Below are 21,147 nucleotides of genomic sequence, written 5' to 3'. Positions count from 1 at the left end.
AGCGCTATTTACTTCTCAAAAAGGTTACTACAACGAAACTTAATGGCTTTTGCCAATTGCATTAGGTTTTTATGGTAGGATGAAATTTGCGTTAAATGCTAGACACCTAGTTAGTAGTTGTTTTGTTTGCTTAATACTATAGTTGTCATTGTCTTCTTCACAGTCACCTAGAACGATTTCGTTGACTGAACAAAGGGTGCTGAAAATGACAAGCGAAGTCATGCTACCAAAACTGCAACAATTGACGTTTTTATTACGCCAGAGACGTTGGTGATGTGACGTGCTTCCTGGGTTTGCGGCGGCAGCGTCACAATGTGGCCATGCTTGTCCATAAGGTCGAGCTTGAGGTAATACGAGTGTACATTTAATCATATGCGCCAAACCTGCGGCACCAGAAGCGTGAGGGCGGTGTTTCAGGAGGACAGCTAGTATTAAAGGGAGCATTCGGTGTGGTCGAACATTGTCGGTTCTGGAAGCGAGGTTCAGCTAGAGCTGAGACTTGTGCCGTGGAGACTGGGGCATTATCTTGAATTATTGCGCAATCTGACCTCCTTCCTAGCCCCAATATGCGATACAATAGCGTAATAGTTGCTCGCGTATACGCAGACAGCAGCACCACAGTTAGTGTAAATGATGATTTTGACAATTTTAGGAGCATTTAGTACTTCAAAATCCTGAAAGTTGGAAGGACTACTGCTGCAGCAAGGCAGTATCCTCGCTTTCCACTTCCGGCATTGCTGAATAAATCTAACCGAAACAAAGGTGGTCATGTCGTCGTCTACCTGTAATCGCGACGCATATCCGCAGTGAGGCATTCACCACGAATCGGGTGTATAATGTTATCCGATAACAACAAGGAAATCAACAATTTGAATGGTGAAACAAACAACTTTCGTGTGAGGAAGAAAGTATATGAAAGCACAAAACAAAACCACGAATTAAAGAGACATCAAACTATCATTTCGCTGGCTGCCATCGCCGTCTCCATCAGCCGATTTTTCGTATTTGGCACGCTCCAGTGCCGGCTTCTCGGCATGAAGAAATAAAAACGACCATTCTTCTGCCTCTGCATTTGGCTCTGCCGGTTCTCGGTCGATTTCTACACGTTCCTATAGCGGCTCCAGCATCAGTTCTCATAGCATGGTGACTCGGAAGTGATCTTACGGTGCGCATACCATCATGAACCGGAGGGGGAAGTCCAATAGCGGAGCGCGCGAAATCTGGAACGCGGCGGATGGGGAAGACGAATGGCACTAGATTTTTACCAAACGTCGCCTGACTAATTTTTCTTTCTATTGCAGTTATATGGACCCTCCACTCGAATTTCCGCCATTGCCGTGAACGTGTATTTCCGCAAATGTTTAAGTATACGTATGCTATAAGTTTTGCTATGTCGCATATGCGAGATGCTGTAAATATTTTACCGCTAATGTTGCCCAAACAATGTATTTTCTTCTTGACCGAATTATTTCTCAGAATCTTGACAACTGTGGTGCGCGAACAACAGTAATCAGATTACAGCTAGCGCCTTTGTTCTTGAGTCTTTTGAGACTCTTAAAAAGTGCGACAAAATATATTAGTGCTCACAATCTGAAAGCGATGTAATGACACTGGTGCCACTGTTTGCAGGCAGCGCCATGGCACCTGTTCGATACTATTACGAGCCCCTGCACGGCGTGTCAAAGCTTTTGAAGGAACCAGAAATTTTGGCGCGCCCTCATATGTCGATGGCGCGTACAGTTCGAAAACTGTCCGAAGAGTGCAGGTGCGAGGCTAAACTTTGCTATCTTTGTGTGCTTCCACCGTCGGGCGGAATTGCAAATGCTTTTTTAAAGACCAATAGACGTTGGTTAGCTTTCATGATTATTGAGCTCCCGACTGAGTTACGCGGCATGCAGTCTTGCACGGTGGCATCTTGAAACTTTTCTTGTCCATTTTTGAAACATTTTCAGCTTCTCCGTACGCTACCAGCACTTCGCAGAAAAGTATAGATGTTTTCCCGTTGCCTGTGAGATGTCTAGTATCTTTATTCCTTCTTATTGCTGTTTTCCTAGCTGCTTTTCTTTTTTTCTTGAAATGTTACCATGCACATGGATTACGATAGTTGAGTTCTCTGCTCAAGTAAGGTGACAAAGCAGTACTTGTCTGCAGGTGTCAAATCAGGGGCAGGCACTCCATACAGCAACTCGGTCCGGCAACTTTTGTGTAGCTGCTCCTTTCCTTGCGCAAACAAAAAAATTAACAATTGATTGATTGATTGATTGATTGATTGATTGATTGATTGATTGATTGATTTATTTATTTATTGAAACACGTTTCAGGAGTACGAACTACCGACGTTCCGTCACTACGCAGCTGAACCTGTTGCGCGTTACTGCCTGAAGGTGGCCGAGCCTTGAGCCTCTGGGTTCGCATTGGAGCGTCGCAGTGGCGTAGTCTTTGGGCACGAACGAAAAGTGACAGCAAAGCAAGCGCTATTTGGTCGTGACGATCCAGACAAGCGTTCCCTACAGCTGTCGAGCAAAATAAAATCATTGAAGTCAAGTACACTTCCTTGCTTTGTTGACGGCTACTCTTAACCCAAATTTTGATGCTATAGTGAGAAGCTTTATAACATTACAAGTGCCTAAAGAAGATGCGCACTCGGGATGTATCTATTGGACACAACATAGTTCACTCTGTCGCATGTACTCGTAGCGCATCTCGTAGATGCATCTTGACTCACGAGTTTGTACTGAATGCGTACCCGCTTTTGAGGATGTAGGCAGTGCACGTATCGTTAATGGACTATTTCTCTCATCAAGACACAAAAAAAAAAACATTGTGAGTAATGAATACATCATAGGACGGCATGACATACACGCAGCAACATTTCCTACGCTTTTTTTTTTGTATACAGCAATGCCTTGTAGCAGAAAGTGTGTTTATAAAAAACCTGTCTGCGCAATCTCTTTTTTTCTATGTCAATGCTATCGCGAAGACAAATTGGTGCTGATGGTCAAAGTGGTTGAATTTAGAAACCGACAAGAAAATCTCGCGTGGTTCCGCAATAAAATGTATTCCATTCTAGCTGTCTTATTTTTTGTCGAGTCTTGATTTAAGGAACTGAAATCGAAACTAATATGGTGGAGCTTCGCCATGCAACAGAAGATGGGTGTCACAAAAAAAAAAAGAAGGCTGCGAAGACGTGGTAGTGCCCGTTGTTTGTGCTCGTTTTCCTTCTTTCACCGTTTGCTTACTCCTGACACTTATATGGTCGCATGAAAGAGCTGCGCGTGTTTGTGTGCAAGTGGAGCTCGCAATGAGTCACTCATCTTGAGTGATCTTGATGTGGCGCCACGAAAACAACGTGCGCCAAATACAGCTTATAGAAGTATGGCAAACTACTGACATAACAGCTCAAACGCGAGCTCCGGCCCACGACGAACGTCGAGAAATCCGCCGAAAAAAAAAAAGAATTTCCAGCGTCTGCTTCGAAAAAAAGCAACTACTTGAAAGGGTCTTGTTCGCTGCTCCTGATTCCGGACATTGCGCTACTACATCCGCAAATGCGAGGTGTATACAGATCGGCATCCCCGAGATGGCGATCTTCAGCGCGATTCGATCATGACGAGGCTTCCAGGCGGCAGCACGTAGACGGTTCCTGGTGGCTGCCTGCCCAGGTGCAACACTGGTGCATCGTCGGGGGCCATGACGAGCCGCGGCTCGTCGCGGTAGCCACTCTTTTTGCTTGGCAGGCTATACACCGGCTCCCTGCAGAAGTATTTAAAGGCAGTAAGTACCTGCACACAGACATACGTAAGTCACCAAACTATATGGAGCAGCACAGAAATGACAAATCACAGTTTGAAGGGAAATTCAAAGTGAATCACAAAACTAAATAGAGTCCCGTGTCACAAGAACCCTTCGTTCGATATATATTCCAATAGCCCCAACAAGACCTACTTCGAAAAATCATTAGTATCGAAGCATGCTGCAGAATTGCAAGACAGTGTATTTGAATTGATGTTAACGCACGGACATAACAGGGCATTGAAACGTCGAAAGTTTTTTTTTTTTCGCCTATTTTTGGATGCGGCACTGACATTGTATTTTAACCCCCCTACGATAATGCCGTGCAGGCGATGTAGGTGTACCGAATAAATAAATAAATTCTCAGAAGATTATGTATACTTTGAAAAGGAACGCTATTTTCGGAATACTGTCGACCAATATTAAGCGAAAGCAGTTTCCTAATGACGAGGAAACCTCTGCAGCAACATTTAGTTGGCATTAATGTTCATCTACAGAACCTTTTATGGGCTAAATAATGAAAGCTCAGCTTTACGAGAAAACGGAAGTGTTCACGGAAACATGCAGTGACATTTTGGAGATACTTTTTCGAAGGACCCGTTGTTAACATATCGCTCATAATATGTTACAGTCTACCTTGCATTGTGGATAACTTTCCTTATCAATTTTCATGTCGCCTCGGGTGACGTTTTGTATACAGGTATTTTAAGACCCGAAGCAAAGTAGTCATCAGCGTATTATTTTCGCATAGTGGCGAAACATTAAAAACGCTCAATGATAAGTTTAAGGCCACCACAATAGTAAAAGCCTATCTGAAAGTTTATCTAAACAGAAAGAGAAATAGCTATGCATCCATAGATTGCAACAGCTTTTCTGCGATATTCTTTAATATGTAGCCGTTAACTTGACATGAGCCCAGTGTGGTCAATTGTATTAAACGAAATAGGTTAACATTTTGTTTATCAGATAAGCTAAAATTTGAAATCAATTTTGTCGCAGCGAGCATATTTAGTGCTGAAAACAGGTACGTTATGCCGTCGCTGACCACCTTTCTCGCAGTAGGGTCCAACTTCACCTGGACAGCATACATTCAGTGAACGCATAATTCCTCATGCAGATAGATTTACTTTAACGTTAAAGTACTCCATGTGGACGAAATTATTCCGGAGCTATGTATTTAGATATGAGCTCCTGTTGCTGTTTACTTTTATGATTTTTTACATTTGTTGTTGGTGTTCGTCGAGGTAAAGGTTGGAATTGGCATCATTTAGGCATAAAAAATATATTTCACTAATCTTAAGATGCTCGAATGTACTTTCTCACTTATCCGTTACGACCTGTGCATGCATATTGCCATTTTGTTATTAACAGAAACATCGCTTTTCTTATTGCGCTGTGAATTAGGTTAGTTTTGTTGCTGTTTCCTTTTCAAACTTATTTATCGCATATTCACAGTATGGCCTCACTGTGCAAGTATGCATAATGATAGGCAAACTATATTTTCCTTATGCTCAAGTATGTTCTGTACACTGCTTTTCTTTCGGAAACATTAGTTCTTCTCTGCCCGTGTTCAAATGGAACGCGGTGGTAGAGGCCTCCTAGTCAAGGTGACTCCTTACGTCACCTCTCCCACTAGTGCCTCGGCAATCGTGTATCGCGAAATAAACGTGCTGCCTTAACAAACAACAACTACGGCCTTGCACACTGCGAGGCAGCCAACTCGAAGTCGTCACAGCTCACCGCTCCGTAGTGTGGTACCGCGCTGCGGTGAGCATGGGCACGTCGGCCTCCCCCCGCGGTCGTCGCGGGGGCAGACCTGGCGCGTACTCCTTGCGGCCGTCGGCCTCCTCGTACTCGGGCAGGCACCGCATGCGACGTGTGCGCGACACGAACACCACGCAGCACACGGTGGCCGCCAGGGTCGCCAGCAGTGCGATGACGTCAGCGGACAGGAGCGTGATGAGCAGCACCGCGGCTAGGTTGTCCAGGGTGACCTCGGACGTTGCTGCATGGACCGCATAGAAGTTTTTTTTTTAACACGCTCGGTGCGTCAGTTACATAGAACTGAGAGTGTCACGCCTGCGCGATATGAACGTTTCGTTCGTCTGCTTTGCACAAACTAAAGAAAAAACGCAATCTGCCAATCAACTTATCGGATCATTAACGTGTCTCCAAGTAGAAGCGAGGATATGTCAGAGGCTCGAAAGAAAGAAAAGTAAGAGAGAACTGTACTTCAATCAAGACTCCGTCTCCGGAACATCAATGGAAAAGGTTTGACAGATGTTCGGGCGTGCCACTAGTGTTTTGCGAATACACCATGATGCAATAGCAAAAACAAGAAAAAAAAAATACCGGCGATTTGGCGGCTTCTCTCTAAACAATAAGCATCATCTATCTCACATGCATTTGCTTTCTCTAACAACCTGCATCGCTGCGTACTGGTCAAGGACGCTAGGTCATGCTGATATGATCATCTAGTTTCTACCCTGCACTTAACATGCGCACAGCATCACAACAAAGAAACTCCCGCAATACCCCCGTGGCCTTGAAAAAAGCGCGTCGTCTGGTTCAATGTTACAGAAACTATCATCAGCAATCTCTCATAACCCCCTAGAAGTAAGGAAAACAAGAGGTGAAAGGCAATGAGATTAATCAGATGAAGTGTCCGGTTGGCTACTCTACACAGGGGGATGTGGTAAGGGCAGGAAAGATACGAAAACGAGAGGAGACTTTAAAAAAGAAAAAAAGGAACGCATCAATTCGCACATTTTATACGTTTTCAGTAAGTCCCGTTTCCTTTAAAAAGCACACTAGCACTTTTAAAACAGTTCGCACTCACGCTGGCTGGGACATACCTCCCTAAGCAAGCAAAAAATGGAATGGTTCATCCCTCTCGTAATGCAGCAGCTACACGCATTCATCAAAGTAAAGTGTACAGTGCATACATTCGTGGGAATCAAGTATACAACGCACAGAAACGTGGCAGCTAGTCGAGCAGTAGAAAAAAAAGGCACATGACCTTTTCAATGACTCATAACCCCGTAAGCAAACGAAAAATTTAGTGACTCACACCCCCGTAAGGCTCAGTCAACAAGCGCTCAGCAAAGTGAAGCGAACAGTGCATACATTCATTGAAATCACCTATAAGCACACGGAACAGCATACGTTTCAATACCCTCCTGAGAGGACGCAACTTGATGTCGACGACAAACGCCGTTGGCGCGAGTCCGACCTAGCGCGCGAAGCCGCAGCTAAGCGTCGAAAACGAGTCGGAGAAGCCGAAACGCGAAAGCAGCAACGCGACGATGCGAGACGGTGCATATACCAAGTGTGTGCAGCAGCCTTTCGCCTTTGCGTGTTAGAGTGCGAAAAGCCGCCGATTTTTCTTTTTTTTTTTTTTCAAGGAGAAGACATTCCTAGAGCGGAGTCCCAAAGAAAAGCACGTTGTCGCGTATTTCTTCAGCTCCATCACAAACACGGCATCAGAAAACTGCTTTCCTCCTGAAACATTTCTGCGGGCGGAGCAATGCCGACTGTCGCATTGGTTGACCCTTCGACTGACGATGACGTCATAGGTTAAACTGCCTTGCGTTTGCGCAGACGCAAGTATGCGCCTCCATTTCCGAGTGTAGGTACGACAGCTGGGCCGCGATTGCTTTTTTTTTTTTTGTTTTTGTAGGAGGCAGCGCTCCCTGCAAGATGCCCAAGCACAGGAACCAAGCTCCTCCCTCCCCCCCTCTCCCCGGCTCGCCAAGGGAACTGTGTATAAAATTCTTTCCACGTTCTTTGGCACCGCGTGTTCCGAGAAGTAAACCGAGGAAGGAATGCGGCTTCATTTCCGGGGTACAACGCGAGCACGTGTTTTCCACGGACCGCTGGTAAATGGCGGCGCGGTTTGTTTTGACGAGCGATCAACGCCCCGCGGCGTTCCAGCTACCGAAGCTATACACAACATGCCTCGCCGGTAAAGTAGCTCCACCCCTTCCTATTCAGCTCCGCGCAGGTTCTTTATCACAACTGAGTTTACGTCTGACCACAATCCCAGTTTGGACTAAGCGCTGCACAGTTATTTTCCCTGTATGCCCCAACTTAAGCGCACAAGAAAAGGCAAGTCATTCTTAAACAGACATTGCGAAAAATTTTCAGAGCTCTGTGTCATGTCTTCCTTATAATCAATCTTCTGCATCATCGTTTCTTTTTTTTTTCTGGTCGTACTAAAACAAAACAACACGCGAACATTTTCCTATGGCTCCTATTTTCTTTTGCACCTTGGTTTTGCACCATAGCTTACTAAAAAGTCCTTGTGAGAAAGTGATAGTGCAACGCTAACGCTGAAAGCGGCCGATTAGACGATGGCTGTACTGAAACTGGCATTACCTTCACGATTCCTCTGGTTTCAATTCCTAGTGCGCTTTTTAAAAGCAACGTGATTGATCGAAAAACTTATAATGTGCGACCTAATGCGTTCTTAATTTTTCATATTTTCTCATCTTCCCTTACCCCATTCCCCTGTGCACAGTAGCCAACCGGACACTTAATGTGGTTAACCTCTCTGCCTTTCACCTCTTGTACTTCTCTTTCTCTCTAAATGCTTTCTGCAAATTGCAAATGAATTGTCTGGTTTTAGGTGCCGAAAACTCGATCTGATTGTGAGGCAAGCCGTAGTGTGGGACTCTGGAATAGCTTGAACCACCTGAGGTTCTTTAATGTCCACCTAAATCTAAGTGTAAGGGGAATTTTCGCATGTCGCCCCATCAAAATGCGGCCGCCGTGGCCAGGATTAGATCCCGCGACCTCGTGCTTAGCAGCCCAAAGACTATAGCCACTCAGCAACCACGGCGGGTAATTTCCGCAAATTGAATGCCTCGAGGACAACAATTGCGTTAGCACCGTTCAGACGATTGGTTATATATCTCTTATTGTAGAGATTACACCTGTCGCACAATTTCAAGCGAGCGCCATCGCTACAGAGGTGTCGGTTACACTATGATCATCTATAGTTCACTCACAGTGAAGGCTTTCCACAGAGATATTTGGTAAGCCTAGCCAGCCTCACTTTACTGCATGTGTTGTCCGCAATTTTCACGACATCATAAAACATCTAATATCTCGATTCACACTGCGTTTCCCTTGCCAAGAGCGTGTTTTGCGGCTAAATAATCTACCAGCAGTGCCTACTTCCGTCATCGCAATCTCAACTAAACTATCGCATGTCTATCGAGTTATTTTTTTTATTTAGCCAATACTGAGAGCCCCTTGTTGACAGCTAAAGGAAGAGTGGCGTAGTTTACAAACGTCTGAATGAATGAAGCGAGAAAAGAGAGAATGTAGATAGAACGTTAGCAATATATTTCCTTTAATTATCCGCTGCAACGTGTCAAAACCACGATACGATTATGAGGGGCGCCATAGCCGGTGTATTGGGATAGACTTTGACAGTTTCTGTTTCTTCAACGTCCACCGCACAGTACAAAGGCGTGTTTGCGTTTCGCATCCATCGAAATGCGACCGCCGCGGCCGGACTTTTCCCAACAATGGGTCAAATCGTATTTTTTCGTGGTAATTCTAACAAATTAACATGCAGCGAAAAGGCAAGGAAACAAAAAAGAAAACACACACACACAGCAAAATACAAAACAACGAGAGTAAGAACGCCAGCAGTGAAAGGCCTCTCCTTGTTTCTTAAGGCTATTAGTCCTGCGATGAAAGCCTATCCGTGCTTCTGAACGTCAAGTTATACAAGACGGTTTATAGTGGCGGTTAATAGAAGAAATTAAGCCATGGTCGCTGTCTCGCACCACTCGTGAACGCATCAGCTGTGGTGCAATGGAAGAGAAACAAAGGACAAGAATAAGGGCCACTAAACAGATTGTTTCGTAGACGGAGTTTCCTAGGAAAATTTCTACAGGCAACTTTAGCAATGTGAGTGCAAGATCAGACAGCCAGAGATGTAGGCTGGGCATGGCGAGGCAAGCTGATGCAGATTCCGAAACATCACACTTAATTCATGGAACAGTGCCCAGCGTCAGCGCGTGCCTCCGCTGATGGCCGGCAGGTGAGAAGAAGAGGAAGTCCTCAGGCGCCACTTGTGCCTGCCGCCGTGACGCTGTAGAAGGGAAAACATTTATTTGGACCATCGAGGTCGTTGCTCTTGAGGTCGAGTGGGTGGTGTCCTCATTCCAGGACTCCACTGACCATGGCTGCTCGACGTACTTGCTGGACGAGAGCTTCTTGTCCCGCCAGGGTACCGCCGGTCCGCTGTACCTCCCATCACTCAAATGACGTGTTAGGCGTCTTCAAGGGTTGAGGTTTCCCCCGCATCACCACGACATGTGAAAGAGTATAGGGCGTTTGTCGCCGCACCAGGGGCAGATGCCGCAATATGTATGTGGGAACATTTTGCTGTATGTGTGTAGGTTTGGAAATGTGTTGGTCTGAATAGGTCTGAGAGTTACTGCCTCTTCAGTTCTGAGCTTTCTGTGAGGGGGAGGATAAATCCTGAGGTTGAGTTGCTGGATCTTGAGTCGGTCGCAGTAATTGGATGGCAGGGGCATGAAGGTAAAGGGTGGGGATTGATGGAACGATTGGTTTCGCCCCGCTCGGTTGGTTAGCGCTCGAGCTAAGGCGTTCGCCCTTTCGTTCCCCTCCACTCCTGCCTCGCCCGGCATTCACGTGATTTGATGGCATTATTGCAGCGTCGGGCCTAGAATCTGAGCCGCCAGCAGCGGTGTTCGTACGTTGGTAAAGTTACGGCAGGCCTCTTGCGAGTCGGTAACGACATGAACTTCCATGCCTACCCTGTCTTGTTGCTGTATTACTAGCGCCGCGGCTATGGTCTGAGCCGCAACTGGGGTCTCTGCCCTGACGGAGGCCGCGAGGGTCAAGGAGTTGTCTCTCCCGTTCACGCCATTCCCGTGCACCCCTACAGGGTACACTGCCACGTCCACGTACGTTACGTAGGGGTCACCCTTGAATTTTCGGCGCTGTGTGTCGACGCGAACCTTGCGTCGTCCTTCATGGAGTTCATAACTCATGTGCTTCGGTATGGGGTTTGCCTTGACCTTGCCTCTGACCTCGGGCGCGAGTGATCGTTGTCGATCGAGGGCACGGAGCTCTGTTGCCGTTCCGGTCCGGTGGAGGATGGCTCTACCCGCCACCGTGTTCTGTAGTCTGCCTTTTTGCAAAGCCATAACCGCGTCCGACAGCTCAGCGGAGGTGTTGTGGATCCCGAGGACCGCTAACATTTCGTTTGAGGTGCTGACAGTGAGACCCAGGGCCGTTTTGTACGCTCCTCGGATGATGGCATCGACTTGTTCTTGGTCGCGTTTGTTTAGCGAGTGGTAGTGATACGGCATACTATACGTTACTCTGCTGATCACCAGAGCCTGGACGAGGCGAAGCGTGTCCTGTTCTCGCATGCCCTTGCGGCTTGTTGTTATTCGTTTGATAATCCACGAGGTCCGGTTGGTGGCAGACCTTAGGGTTTGGATGGTGTGGGATGCTTTCAGGTTGCTCTGGATCCAAAAACCCAGAACCCTACCTAGTCTTGTTGCTTTCCGTGATCTTCTGGGCCTCTAGAAAGAGGTCGATAGGACCGGGGGACTTGTAGATTCCTCCTCCGTGCACACGGATCACATCGGATTTCTCGTGTGAGCAACGGATCCCGCTCGCTGCCGCAAATCTCTCCACGGCCGTCGCGGCCTCCTGAAGGGTCGCCTCTTTTCGCGCGAGGGAGCTCTTGGTGGCCCAGAGCGTGATGTCGTCTGCGTACAGGGCATAACCTAGGTCCGGGATCTTTCGCAGCTCTTTGGTCAGTGCTAGCATCGCGACGTTGAAGAGAATCGAGGAGACTATCGCCCCTTGCGGCATTCCTTTATTCGGCACGTCGATCGTATCCAATCGAGTCTGGCCTATTCCAATGGTTGCCGTCCAACCCATCTGGAACGATTTGACGTAATTAAAAATGAGCTCCCCGCAGCTGATGCCGTTCAGTCCCTTGAGAATGGCCTCGTGAGAAATGTTATCGAAAGCCCCTTTCAGGTCGAGTGCGAGCAGGAGGGGTCCTCCCTTCGGGATGCCCTTGAGAAATTCCCTTAGGATTAGCAAAGCATTTTCCGCAGAAAGTCCCGGCCTGAAGCCAAGAATGGTGTGCGGGAAGAGGTCCCCATCCTCTATGTAATGTTGGAGGCGGGTTTTGATGACCCTCTCTACAGCTTGCCGAGGCACGAAGTCAGCGAGATGGGACGGAGGGCGTTGATCGCGGGCTTCTTGCCGGGTTTGGAAATGGTCACAATTTCCGCGTGTTTCCACTCGTTCGGCACGTGGCCCTTGCTCCAGAGTTCCTCGTTTAGGTATTAGGCCAAGTCCTGGGTGTGCATCCGGCTCAGGTTTCTAATCGTGGCATTGGTGATTTTGCCAACCACGGGAGCAGTGCTGCGCTGGGAGGCTCGTGCAGAGGCGTACACATCTTCCTCCGTGATCGGAGCGTCCAGGTCTGGTCTTGATTCTCCTTAGTATTCTAGGAGGCAGGGTCGTATAGGGTCGCTACCCAGGTATCTGGTTTTTAGGGTGTCAATCAGATCCTGGTCGTTTCCGGGGAACTTGTGAGCGATTTCTAGAAGCGTCCGACTGGTTGTCGATTTCGCCTTGTCGGGCTCGATCAGGCAACGTAGGATGGCCCACGTCTGCGCTGTACTCAGGGGGCCCTTGAGCGAGGGGCAAAGCTGTACCCTGTAATTATAGCTGTAGCTGTAATTTCTAGCTTCGTCTGTTATATGCTCGATTGGCAAACGTAATTTCCGGTTTAACCGATGTCGCTTCCACCGTTTGAAGAGGCCCTCACGGGTTTCCCATAGGTGTAAGAGCCGGCGGTCGACTTCAGGCGTCTCGACCGTGCGCTGGATGGTTTTGGTGGTTTGGATGTGGGAGTCCCGGAGGTGCTGCATCCATTCCGCTACGTCTGCTATACCGTTTTCGGGCAGGGGGTACTGCCTGAAAGCCTCCCGGCCAGTGAGCCTAATTTCGCCAATTGTTCTCTTGAGTTTAGGGGTGGATACCGAGGTGCTGAGGATGTAATGATCACTGCCCAGTGGTTCGCCCAGGTGCGTCCATGAGTACTCCCTCACGTTTTTCACAAATGAGAGGTCCGGCAACGTTTCTCGACTTACACTGTTGCCTAATCGGGTTTGTTAGAGGAGATCGGTTATCAATTCGAGGCCCGTTTGGTCAACCGCATCGAGGAGCGACCTCCTCTTTTGCGTGTCTTGTTGGTTAGCCCAAGTCATGTGCCTAGCGTTCACGTCTCCCCACACTACCAGGTGGTTGTAGCCAGCGGCTCTCGCGCTATCATAAATGATGTTGCGAAAGTCGTCCTTCTGAGCCCTCGGCGGACTGTACAAATGCGGGAGGGCTTCCACTAGCACGCGATTAATGTCGTGATGTTGATAATGTTGTCCCACAGCCATCACCGCTTTGTGAACTAAAACCGCGACCTTCGGTGATCCCGCGTGTTTAATTACATAGTAACCCCGTAGCTTGATTGGCTGGTTCCCGACCTCTTGAAGGCAGATGACGTCGGAGGGTATGGGTGATTTTGGATAAAGAGCTGGAGTGAACTTGCCTTCTTGTTGAAAGAGCTATAATTCCACTGCCAGATCTCGAGGTGCGCGAGCGCACTACGTGTGGTGGTGGCCATTGCTGACGTTCATGCCACCGCTGTCGCAGTTGTCGGCATCCATGACGTCAGCCGTGTTGTTTATGTGCCTGTACGCCTTCATGCGTGGGTTGCTGCTCTCGTCGTCGACCCGCTTGCGCGAGCCAAAGTCACCTTTACTAATTTTTCTTTCAAGGTTTTCATGGCTTAATGAGTTCTCCTTGACTTTATTGTTTAATTCGCCCATCTGGTAACGCATCTGTTGCATCGTAGCATATATACTTTCGTGGGCGGCTACACTTGACTGGCCTGCGGTTCCCGAGACCGCACCAGGGAGCGAGGAGGGCGTAGTGATTCTTGAGGGGGGAGGAATGGCGATGGCGGGCTAGTGGCCTATCGTTCCGCTTTGCGGCCCTGCCTGTGTGTTGTTGTTTGTTTTGCTTAACAAGGTGGCACTCGATGTGCTGCACTAGACCCTCACAGCACTAGTCTCTGTGATAGCGGCAACCAAAATGAATCAACCAGCATCATGCTTCTGACTTGAAGCGGCTGTGCAACTTCGCAAATTGACCATTTCCGGCAAATTATAACATTAAGAATGCCAAAATGTGCAGTGGCTATGCATACGCGCAGTCTCCTTGCGGCATACGTCTGGAAGCAACGGCATTCCATCAACATTTAGGCCATATTGTACGCGCAGAGCGTGGAAAGCGAGGACGTTTAATACAACAAGCATGAAAATAGGACAAATACACGTACTAATAATACTTCCCGTGGTCTGCAGAAGACAGTGCCAAGCTTTCCCTTTTCCACAAAGAACCACTTCTCTCCCTCCCCATGGTGACTCAACGATCGCAGCGCCACCATTCCTTCTAGCTGTTTTAGTGAAAAATTTTTTTATCAATCTGCTGGTGGATGTTAGCGCCGTGTGCTACAACCACGTCTCCCTTCTACGTCCGTATCGTTGCATCCGCGCTGAAACGAACGAGAATCTGACCTGGTGCATCGACAAGCTGCAGGAGCAGTAGAAGCTTGTAGGCGAAGAGCACGGCCGTCAGGCAAGCGGCCACCACGGCTAGCACGGCGCACGAGCCAACCAGCGCGTGCAGTCTGGAGGAGCGGTGGCAGTAGGCGGCCAGGCCGCACACGGCAGCCATGGCCAGGAAGAGGCCCTGGAAGCGGCACGCCACCTCCACGCTTCGGAGCTCTGGAACCACCTGCAACACGTGACGCCACAGGTAGATTTTTCCCTTGTGCGCCACTCTGGTTCAGCTTGCTAAAGGGGCGCAGGAAACCAACATTAAACAAACTTAGGCTGATTAAGTATTACATTTCAAAATTTCCATTCTTCGTTCTTCCCCTGGTGGAATCACGTTGGATGCTGCGAATGAAATTGATGGCTCTTACCTCCTCTCCGTTGCTCAAATTGTGCGCCGAAGCGTCAGTGGCTGGCACATCAATAGGGAGTCCCGGATTATCGCATGTATTAACGCGACATCGTTAAGGGCCTCGTGTCGCAAAAGAAATGTGTTGTCGGCGGCCAGCGTCGGAGTCCCATGAGCGAAAATGCGCGTATATATTTAGGTATTTATATATTCCGCGCCTTGCAATATATGTGGGTTATCTTGCCACACGATTATATCACTAATGTTGCTCATACCTTGCCTTGCAGTCTTGACATAATAGTTCCTCGGAATTTTAACAATGACAGCCCATAAACAAATCTAATGAAAATAAAAAAAAAAATACACACCGACAGTGCAAGTCTTTTATCTGAAATCTTCTCAGATTGAACTACAAGAAGTGTGAAACAATACTAAACACCTGAAAATGATGTAAATTTCTTGGCGCAGCTGTGGGCAACCTCCGGGATCGGCCCTCGCAAGGACGGCGTTTCAACCAGAAAGCGCGCCTTTGTGCGAAGCGCTCACCGCCAGCGTTTCCCGGCAAACGTTACGATTACATAAGGCACAGTTGTCGGGAAGCGTGAGAAGCAGTCAGGAATCTTTGAATGCTATCACGTTCCACTCTTAGAAGCCGAGCTTAAGCATGCTCCAAATTTTTATGTGATATATATATATATATATATATATATATATATATATATATATATATATATATATATGTTTATTAATATTTCAGTTAATTGTTTATTTCCTTTGTCTTTATTTATTTATTTATTTATTTTGTAAGTAATTTTTAATTCTGCTCTCATGCGAGAGCATTGCTACTGAGCATTGACGGATTTTTGTTATGAATCAGCTCAAAAGCTGTAAGTAAAAGACGCAAACACAATCAGTCATACGAAGGAAAGGAAACATTGACACCTTACAGTTAGTTTACGGGCTTTTTTTTCTGCGCGCGCTTAAAAAAAGAAGACTTTCATTCCTTTAGAATGCGATGTAGTCTATTATTACGAATAAGCAGTTCATTCTAAAAGAAGGAGGAGGAGAATGTCGCTAGCTACAGGTTAATTTAGCCTTTCAAATGCTACTCTACTCCCGAACAAGCGCTGCGAAATTTCCTAACATCCAAGCGAGCTTGCACGGGAACTGCAGGGTCACCGACACCACCCATCTTTTCTTTTCATGGCTTACCTAACCTCCTTTCAGGATAAAACTGGCTGCTCGACTATGGCACAACTGTAATTTCAACATGCAGCTTTACTTTGTGTTTCCTTTAGTGCCCTTATAAGCACTGGGGAGAAATAAATCTCCTGCGTTCCCCGCCTGCGGCCACCGGCGTTACGAGTTGGCCTCGTCTCCAATACTGGCAAAGTTAGTTCCGATGGTTTTACGAGAAGTGATGCACTCGGCATGCCACGGCCGATCGCTGGCGGCTATTCTTTGTACAGTAGTGAACGCAGTAGTATAGGGCAGGCCTATATCAAGTCACGACCAACAGCTTACAGTTATTCTTCAAAAGAAAAGCGTAAGATCATTGCATTCTACAGGTATACTTACATATCGGGGAACACAACTTGGAAGTTGGGAAAGAAACTTGTGAAGCAGGTAAGGACCACGCGACAAGCGATGGAAGAAACACTGACAGGTGTAACCTCAAGAGACAGGAAGACAGCGGTGTCGTTTAGTGAGCAAGCGTGAGTAGTCGTCATTGTAGTCAAAATAAATAATAAGTGGATTCGGGAAGGCCGTGTAATGCATAGAGTATATAACGAATTGTCTATCTGATTACCAGAATGCGTGTCAAGGCAAAGGAAGCACAGTCCAGTATGGTAGATAATTAGGTGTGGTTATCAAATTTGGAAATCTGCAGGCCTGGCATGGCGCCCTCTGACGCAAGACAGAGGCTCATTGGAGGTCCCTGGAAGTGGCCTTTGTTATGGACTACACACAAACAGGCAGATGATGATGATGAAAGTAGTATATCTTGCATGACCTCCGATGTAACGCCCGCTTTTTGTCACTCTAGGTGTCCATACTTGTGCAATTCCAATGCTACAAGTTGTCACCATCAACAGCATAAAGTTTGAGTCCCACTTTCTTCTAGTCAATTTATGTCTTCCTCCTGTCACTTCAAGGCTCCTACGCTTCCACATCCGTACGCAAGCATGTGTGCGTGCGATACTGAAGAATTCAAGCAAGAATGCATCAGGGGGTTGGTGACCATTTAGAACGCGTCAGCTAAATGACATGGTCACATCGTGCAACCAATCGACGTGCAGAATCGTTAGAAAACGGAGGTAGCCAAATGCGATTACCTCCATGTCATGCATTAATTCCAATTTGTCATTTTCAGTTCAAAAGGGGCACTTCGGTTAAGAAAGACGCGATATTGAAAGACTGATTAATACTGAGAACTGGGTTCGCCTTCACTAAATGTTTTGTCTTTGCACTCTGCTCCTATAAAAGGTGCCGGCCTCTACATGGGAGAATTCGAACCCTTCAACAACCTCCTTGCTTCTGTGAAAGTGCACGTTAAAACTGCACAGTTCAAAATTATGCGCAACTACTGAAAGAACGTTCTAAATTGGCATCCTAGTGCTATTAATTGGAAGGCGCACGCCATTCATAGATTCACGGAGTGAAGCGAATTCGCTCTAAAGTTCGTATATGAAGCTGTCTCAAAGGAGTCACGTAGAGAGTTAGTACGGACTGTAAAGATTAGAGGTCGAATTTATATTTATGCAGTCACGTGCCATCATGACGCTGATACAAGAAATTCCTAAAAAAAAAGTAGCCCATGCACATTAGCGCCTTCTATTCTTGTTAAGAAAGCGGGTCTTTTCTTTTCCGAGCAGATCACCACACACACGAACTCTCAAGACGGTTCGACGAATGGCGCATTGTGATCAAACCGAACAGGGCAAATCACCACAGCTGTTGCAGAAAGCAAAGTTATACAAGCGCTCTTTCTTTACTAGTGCCTATTCTGCGCCAAGAAGCCGTCTACACTGAGAGGGATAAATGAAAGTAACCGCAATAGAGAAGATTTAGCGTAAGGAGAACAGTAAATGGTGTAAACGCTCTCCTAGAAATTTCCATCTGTGATTTCACGGAGCTTTACAACGAAAAGTAACACAACATTTCTGAGAGTTGCGGAAGAAAAGCGTTGCATTTTTGATTTGGACCTCCCGGAGTTCTTTACAGTGCGGCCATAGTTCAGAGCACAAGTTTTTTTTTAGGAACAAAGCCCCCTTTCTCTCACAATAGACCATCGCGACAAGAAATCAAACGCATGACATGTCACTGAGTAGAAATCCGCAATTGCCAGGCCACCTTGGTGGATTCCACACATCTGCACTCGGGACATTTACCTGCCATAGCTGGCCGAGTATTGGGAGGAGAATGACCAGCAGCGCGCACAGCACCAGGACGCAGCAGGCGAAGAAGTTCACCGAGAGGGATTTGCTGGGACTGGCCATGGTTGCAGGCTGCGGGGGAAGGCCCGTCCCCGCCCGACGCGAGCCGTATTCCCGAGACCGATCGCCTCGAACCGCCGTACTGCACTTGGCTTTTCCCGAGATTTCAGTTTACACGGTGTTTCTGCATGTCGAACATATTGGCAAACGGCCGCCGGACGTTCTCCAACTTGCGGTGCACTTTCAGGCAGAACGGCCGCGAGTTTGATCCGAACGCCAGCTCCGAAGGTTCGAGTCTTGCGAGTCACAGCCCCGTCGCAACGAGCGGATCAAACGTGTCGTCGTACAATACGCGAGGGCCTCGCCAACCACGCCAGGGAAGCCTGCCGCCCTCAAGGACACGCGGTCTTGAAAACAAACTCGAGGCACACGTTTAGAAAAACGCTCACCAAATCACTCCCGAAACCTCGCGCACCACACCCTCGTTTTGGCGCGACGGCGACGCCAAAAGTGGAAACCCTCTCGAGACGAAAACGACGGCTTTTTTTTTCTTCTTCCAACGAAGATCACTGGGTCACAGGCGCACGGGGACTGCGACGAATCGTTCGTTGGGCCGATCCGGAAACGAGGGCTCAACGAGCCACGAGTCCACGTCAGTTTCGGCCTGCGCGGTCAGTGGGCGCACGAAGGGTGTCGAGTTCGGCAAACCACGGCTGGTTCGTCGGACGACCGCCCTGGCGTGGCACGTAGCCCACATCGGAGACCCCGGGCTCAACCACTCCCCCGCGAACCCTTCTCTCGGAATCGCCACCGGGGGCCGCCGTGCGCCAGCGCTGCGCCTCTGGCAACGCTGGCTCCCTTCCGGATGAGTCGCCAAGGCCTCGCTGCTATTTAAAGCACCCCACTGCTCCCTCCACCGGCTGACCCGACTGGAGGCTGTTTGCGTGCCTGCCGATGTTTGCGTGTTTGTGCGTGCGGTACAGGGTATGCGGTAAAGGGGGATGGATGGGGGGGACGGGGGGACGCGGGGGAGGTGCGTGGTTGCGTGTGCGAGAATTCTGTATCTTTGTTCTTTCGGTTTATGTCACTCACGGCCGGGTCGGAGCTCATCGCCTCGCTCCCACAGAACCCTACTATCAGTATAAAAGCGTGCAGCATTGGTGACAGATGGCTCGTGTTCCGGCTTCTCAACGACTGTTTCTGAAGCTCGATTCACTCGAAGAAATTATATGACTGAGGATAGATTTGGCGAACGCATACAGTATTTTTTTTTTAATTATGAGTGGTCTAGCAGTTTGTTCCAACCATTCGAAAGAAGCCACACCATTTCACTCTCTAATACTCGCGCACGACCTGTCTGGCTTGGCGAACACTGCACAGTTTTACTGAGACGGAGCGCGTGGTTGCGTTCCTGCGGTTCTTCGGAGACTGCGAGCAGGTCGCCACGGTGGTGGTTCGTCCGTCACAGTATTTGTGTGTCTACGCGCTTTTTTTTTCTTTTTTAAGCGATGTAAGATATTGTTTGTGTATTCGGGCTGGATAGGATGTGCTGCCGGGACCATCAGAAGGGGGCCTTTCTTTTGTATGTGCCAGCTTGTTCGAGCAAATGTTTATGAGCGTGACTGGTAGGCTGTGAGTTTTCTAGTGTAGTGAGTAATCTTGCGTCGTTTTATTGTTGCCGGCTGCTTTGCTGCACATGTTTGAGCTCAGGTTTCGCATTTTCTTATTTTTGCTGGGCGTACACATTTCTTTCTTTGTGTCTATAGAACCTGCTTCAGAGGAAGGATGCCAGAGCGGCAGGAGGTGAACAAGATGGAATCGTGCTGATGCTGAAAGGCTTTGGACGACTGTTTATCTGTTGTTTTTCTCATAAAATGAACGCCAGTGCTTTGGCGATGAGAGAATGACGGGACAAGACGTAGCAGCACCTTGTAACTCGCCGAAATGGCTTTTATGAAAAAGGAAAGCAGCACTTCTGTAGTTTGTAAAAGCAAGTTGAGCTGTTCTTGAATGCATTATAAGGTGCGAGCTGTGTGAGTACATGGCTATCACTAGTGCTGTGTAGTTAAACATTTGGATGGATTGTAAATAACTCTGACAGCTAATGCCGCCGGTGTTTCCTTAGGTGGCCCGTGACAACGATGCAGTGCGTGAACTGCTCTGTATTATTCAGTGAATGTGTGCTTTGTGAACGAGCAGGCGAGGTATAGGTAAAAGTGGAGCCCGTTTATGTGCTATGGCACTGTACACAGTAAGTGTCAAAGCTCCGATAACGGTTTCTAGCCACCGCACACAAGGCGATGAAAACGATATGCCGACACCCGTTTCTGGGGACGAATCACCATACACGTTAACGTCCGCCCGGAGTTGTAACTTAGTTGAAGGTAGATAGTTTTCACTTCTGTTTTTCTACCTACTGTTGTAAAACACCGCAAACAACCTTGAAAGAGGAAGCACGAGTTTGTGAGCCTCGTATTTAAATACAACTGAAACTTAAAAGTTATCTCATTAGACGTGCGATGGCTTGCACGTTGAACAATATCGAGCATTCTAGTGACTGGCTGGTTACATTCTTTTATGTCTACCGTTATATGTCGCATCGAAAAAAGACAGCACTTCCGAACTGTTCAATCATTCAAGTATCAAACAAATTTCGCAGGAGGCATTACTCTACCGTAAACTGCGTTAGCGAGCGAATTCGGCCACCAAAACGGACGCGCACGTGCGCGTGTTCGTGCATATTTAAATATAAATGCGGCTATTTTGTTATTAGGACGAACGTAAAAAGTTACAAAAACGCCCTTACTCTTTCACAGAATTTGCACGTTTGCAAACTCATCCTCGCCGCTTTGAACACTTGGTCTGCAGCGGTTTACAAAAT

The 21,147-nt window shown here is 47.7% G+C and overlaps 1 protein-coding gene across 1 annotated transcript; it reads right to left on the bottom strand.

Annotated features, from left to right (window-relative positions):
- Positions 1-233: 233 nt before the first annotated feature.
- Positions 234-19,062, bottom strand: LOC142560605 (uncharacterized). The gene is made up of 4 exons (XM_075672820.1): positions 18,222-19,062; positions 14,442-14,661; positions 5,533-5,797; positions 234-3,753 (listed from the first exon to the last, which is right to left on the bottom strand). The coding sequence occupies exons 1-4, from the start codon at positions 18,327-18,329 to the stop codon at positions 3,591-3,593; spliced, it is 756 nt and encodes a 251-aa protein (XP_075528935.1). The 5' UTR covers positions 18,330-19,062; the 3' UTR covers positions 234-3,590.
- Positions 19,063-21,147: the final 2,085 nt, after the last annotated feature.

This window comes from Dermacentor variabilis, chromosome 10 (assembly GCF_050947875.1).
Source record: "Dermacentor variabilis isolate Ectoservices chromosome 10, ASM5094787v1, whole genome shotgun sequence".
Taxonomy (NCBI): Eukaryota; Metazoa; Arthropoda; class Arachnida; order Ixodida; family Ixodidae; genus Dermacentor; species Dermacentor variabilis.
Note: the sequence above shows the minus strand (reverse complement) of the source record. Positions and strands in the feature narration are given on the sequence as shown.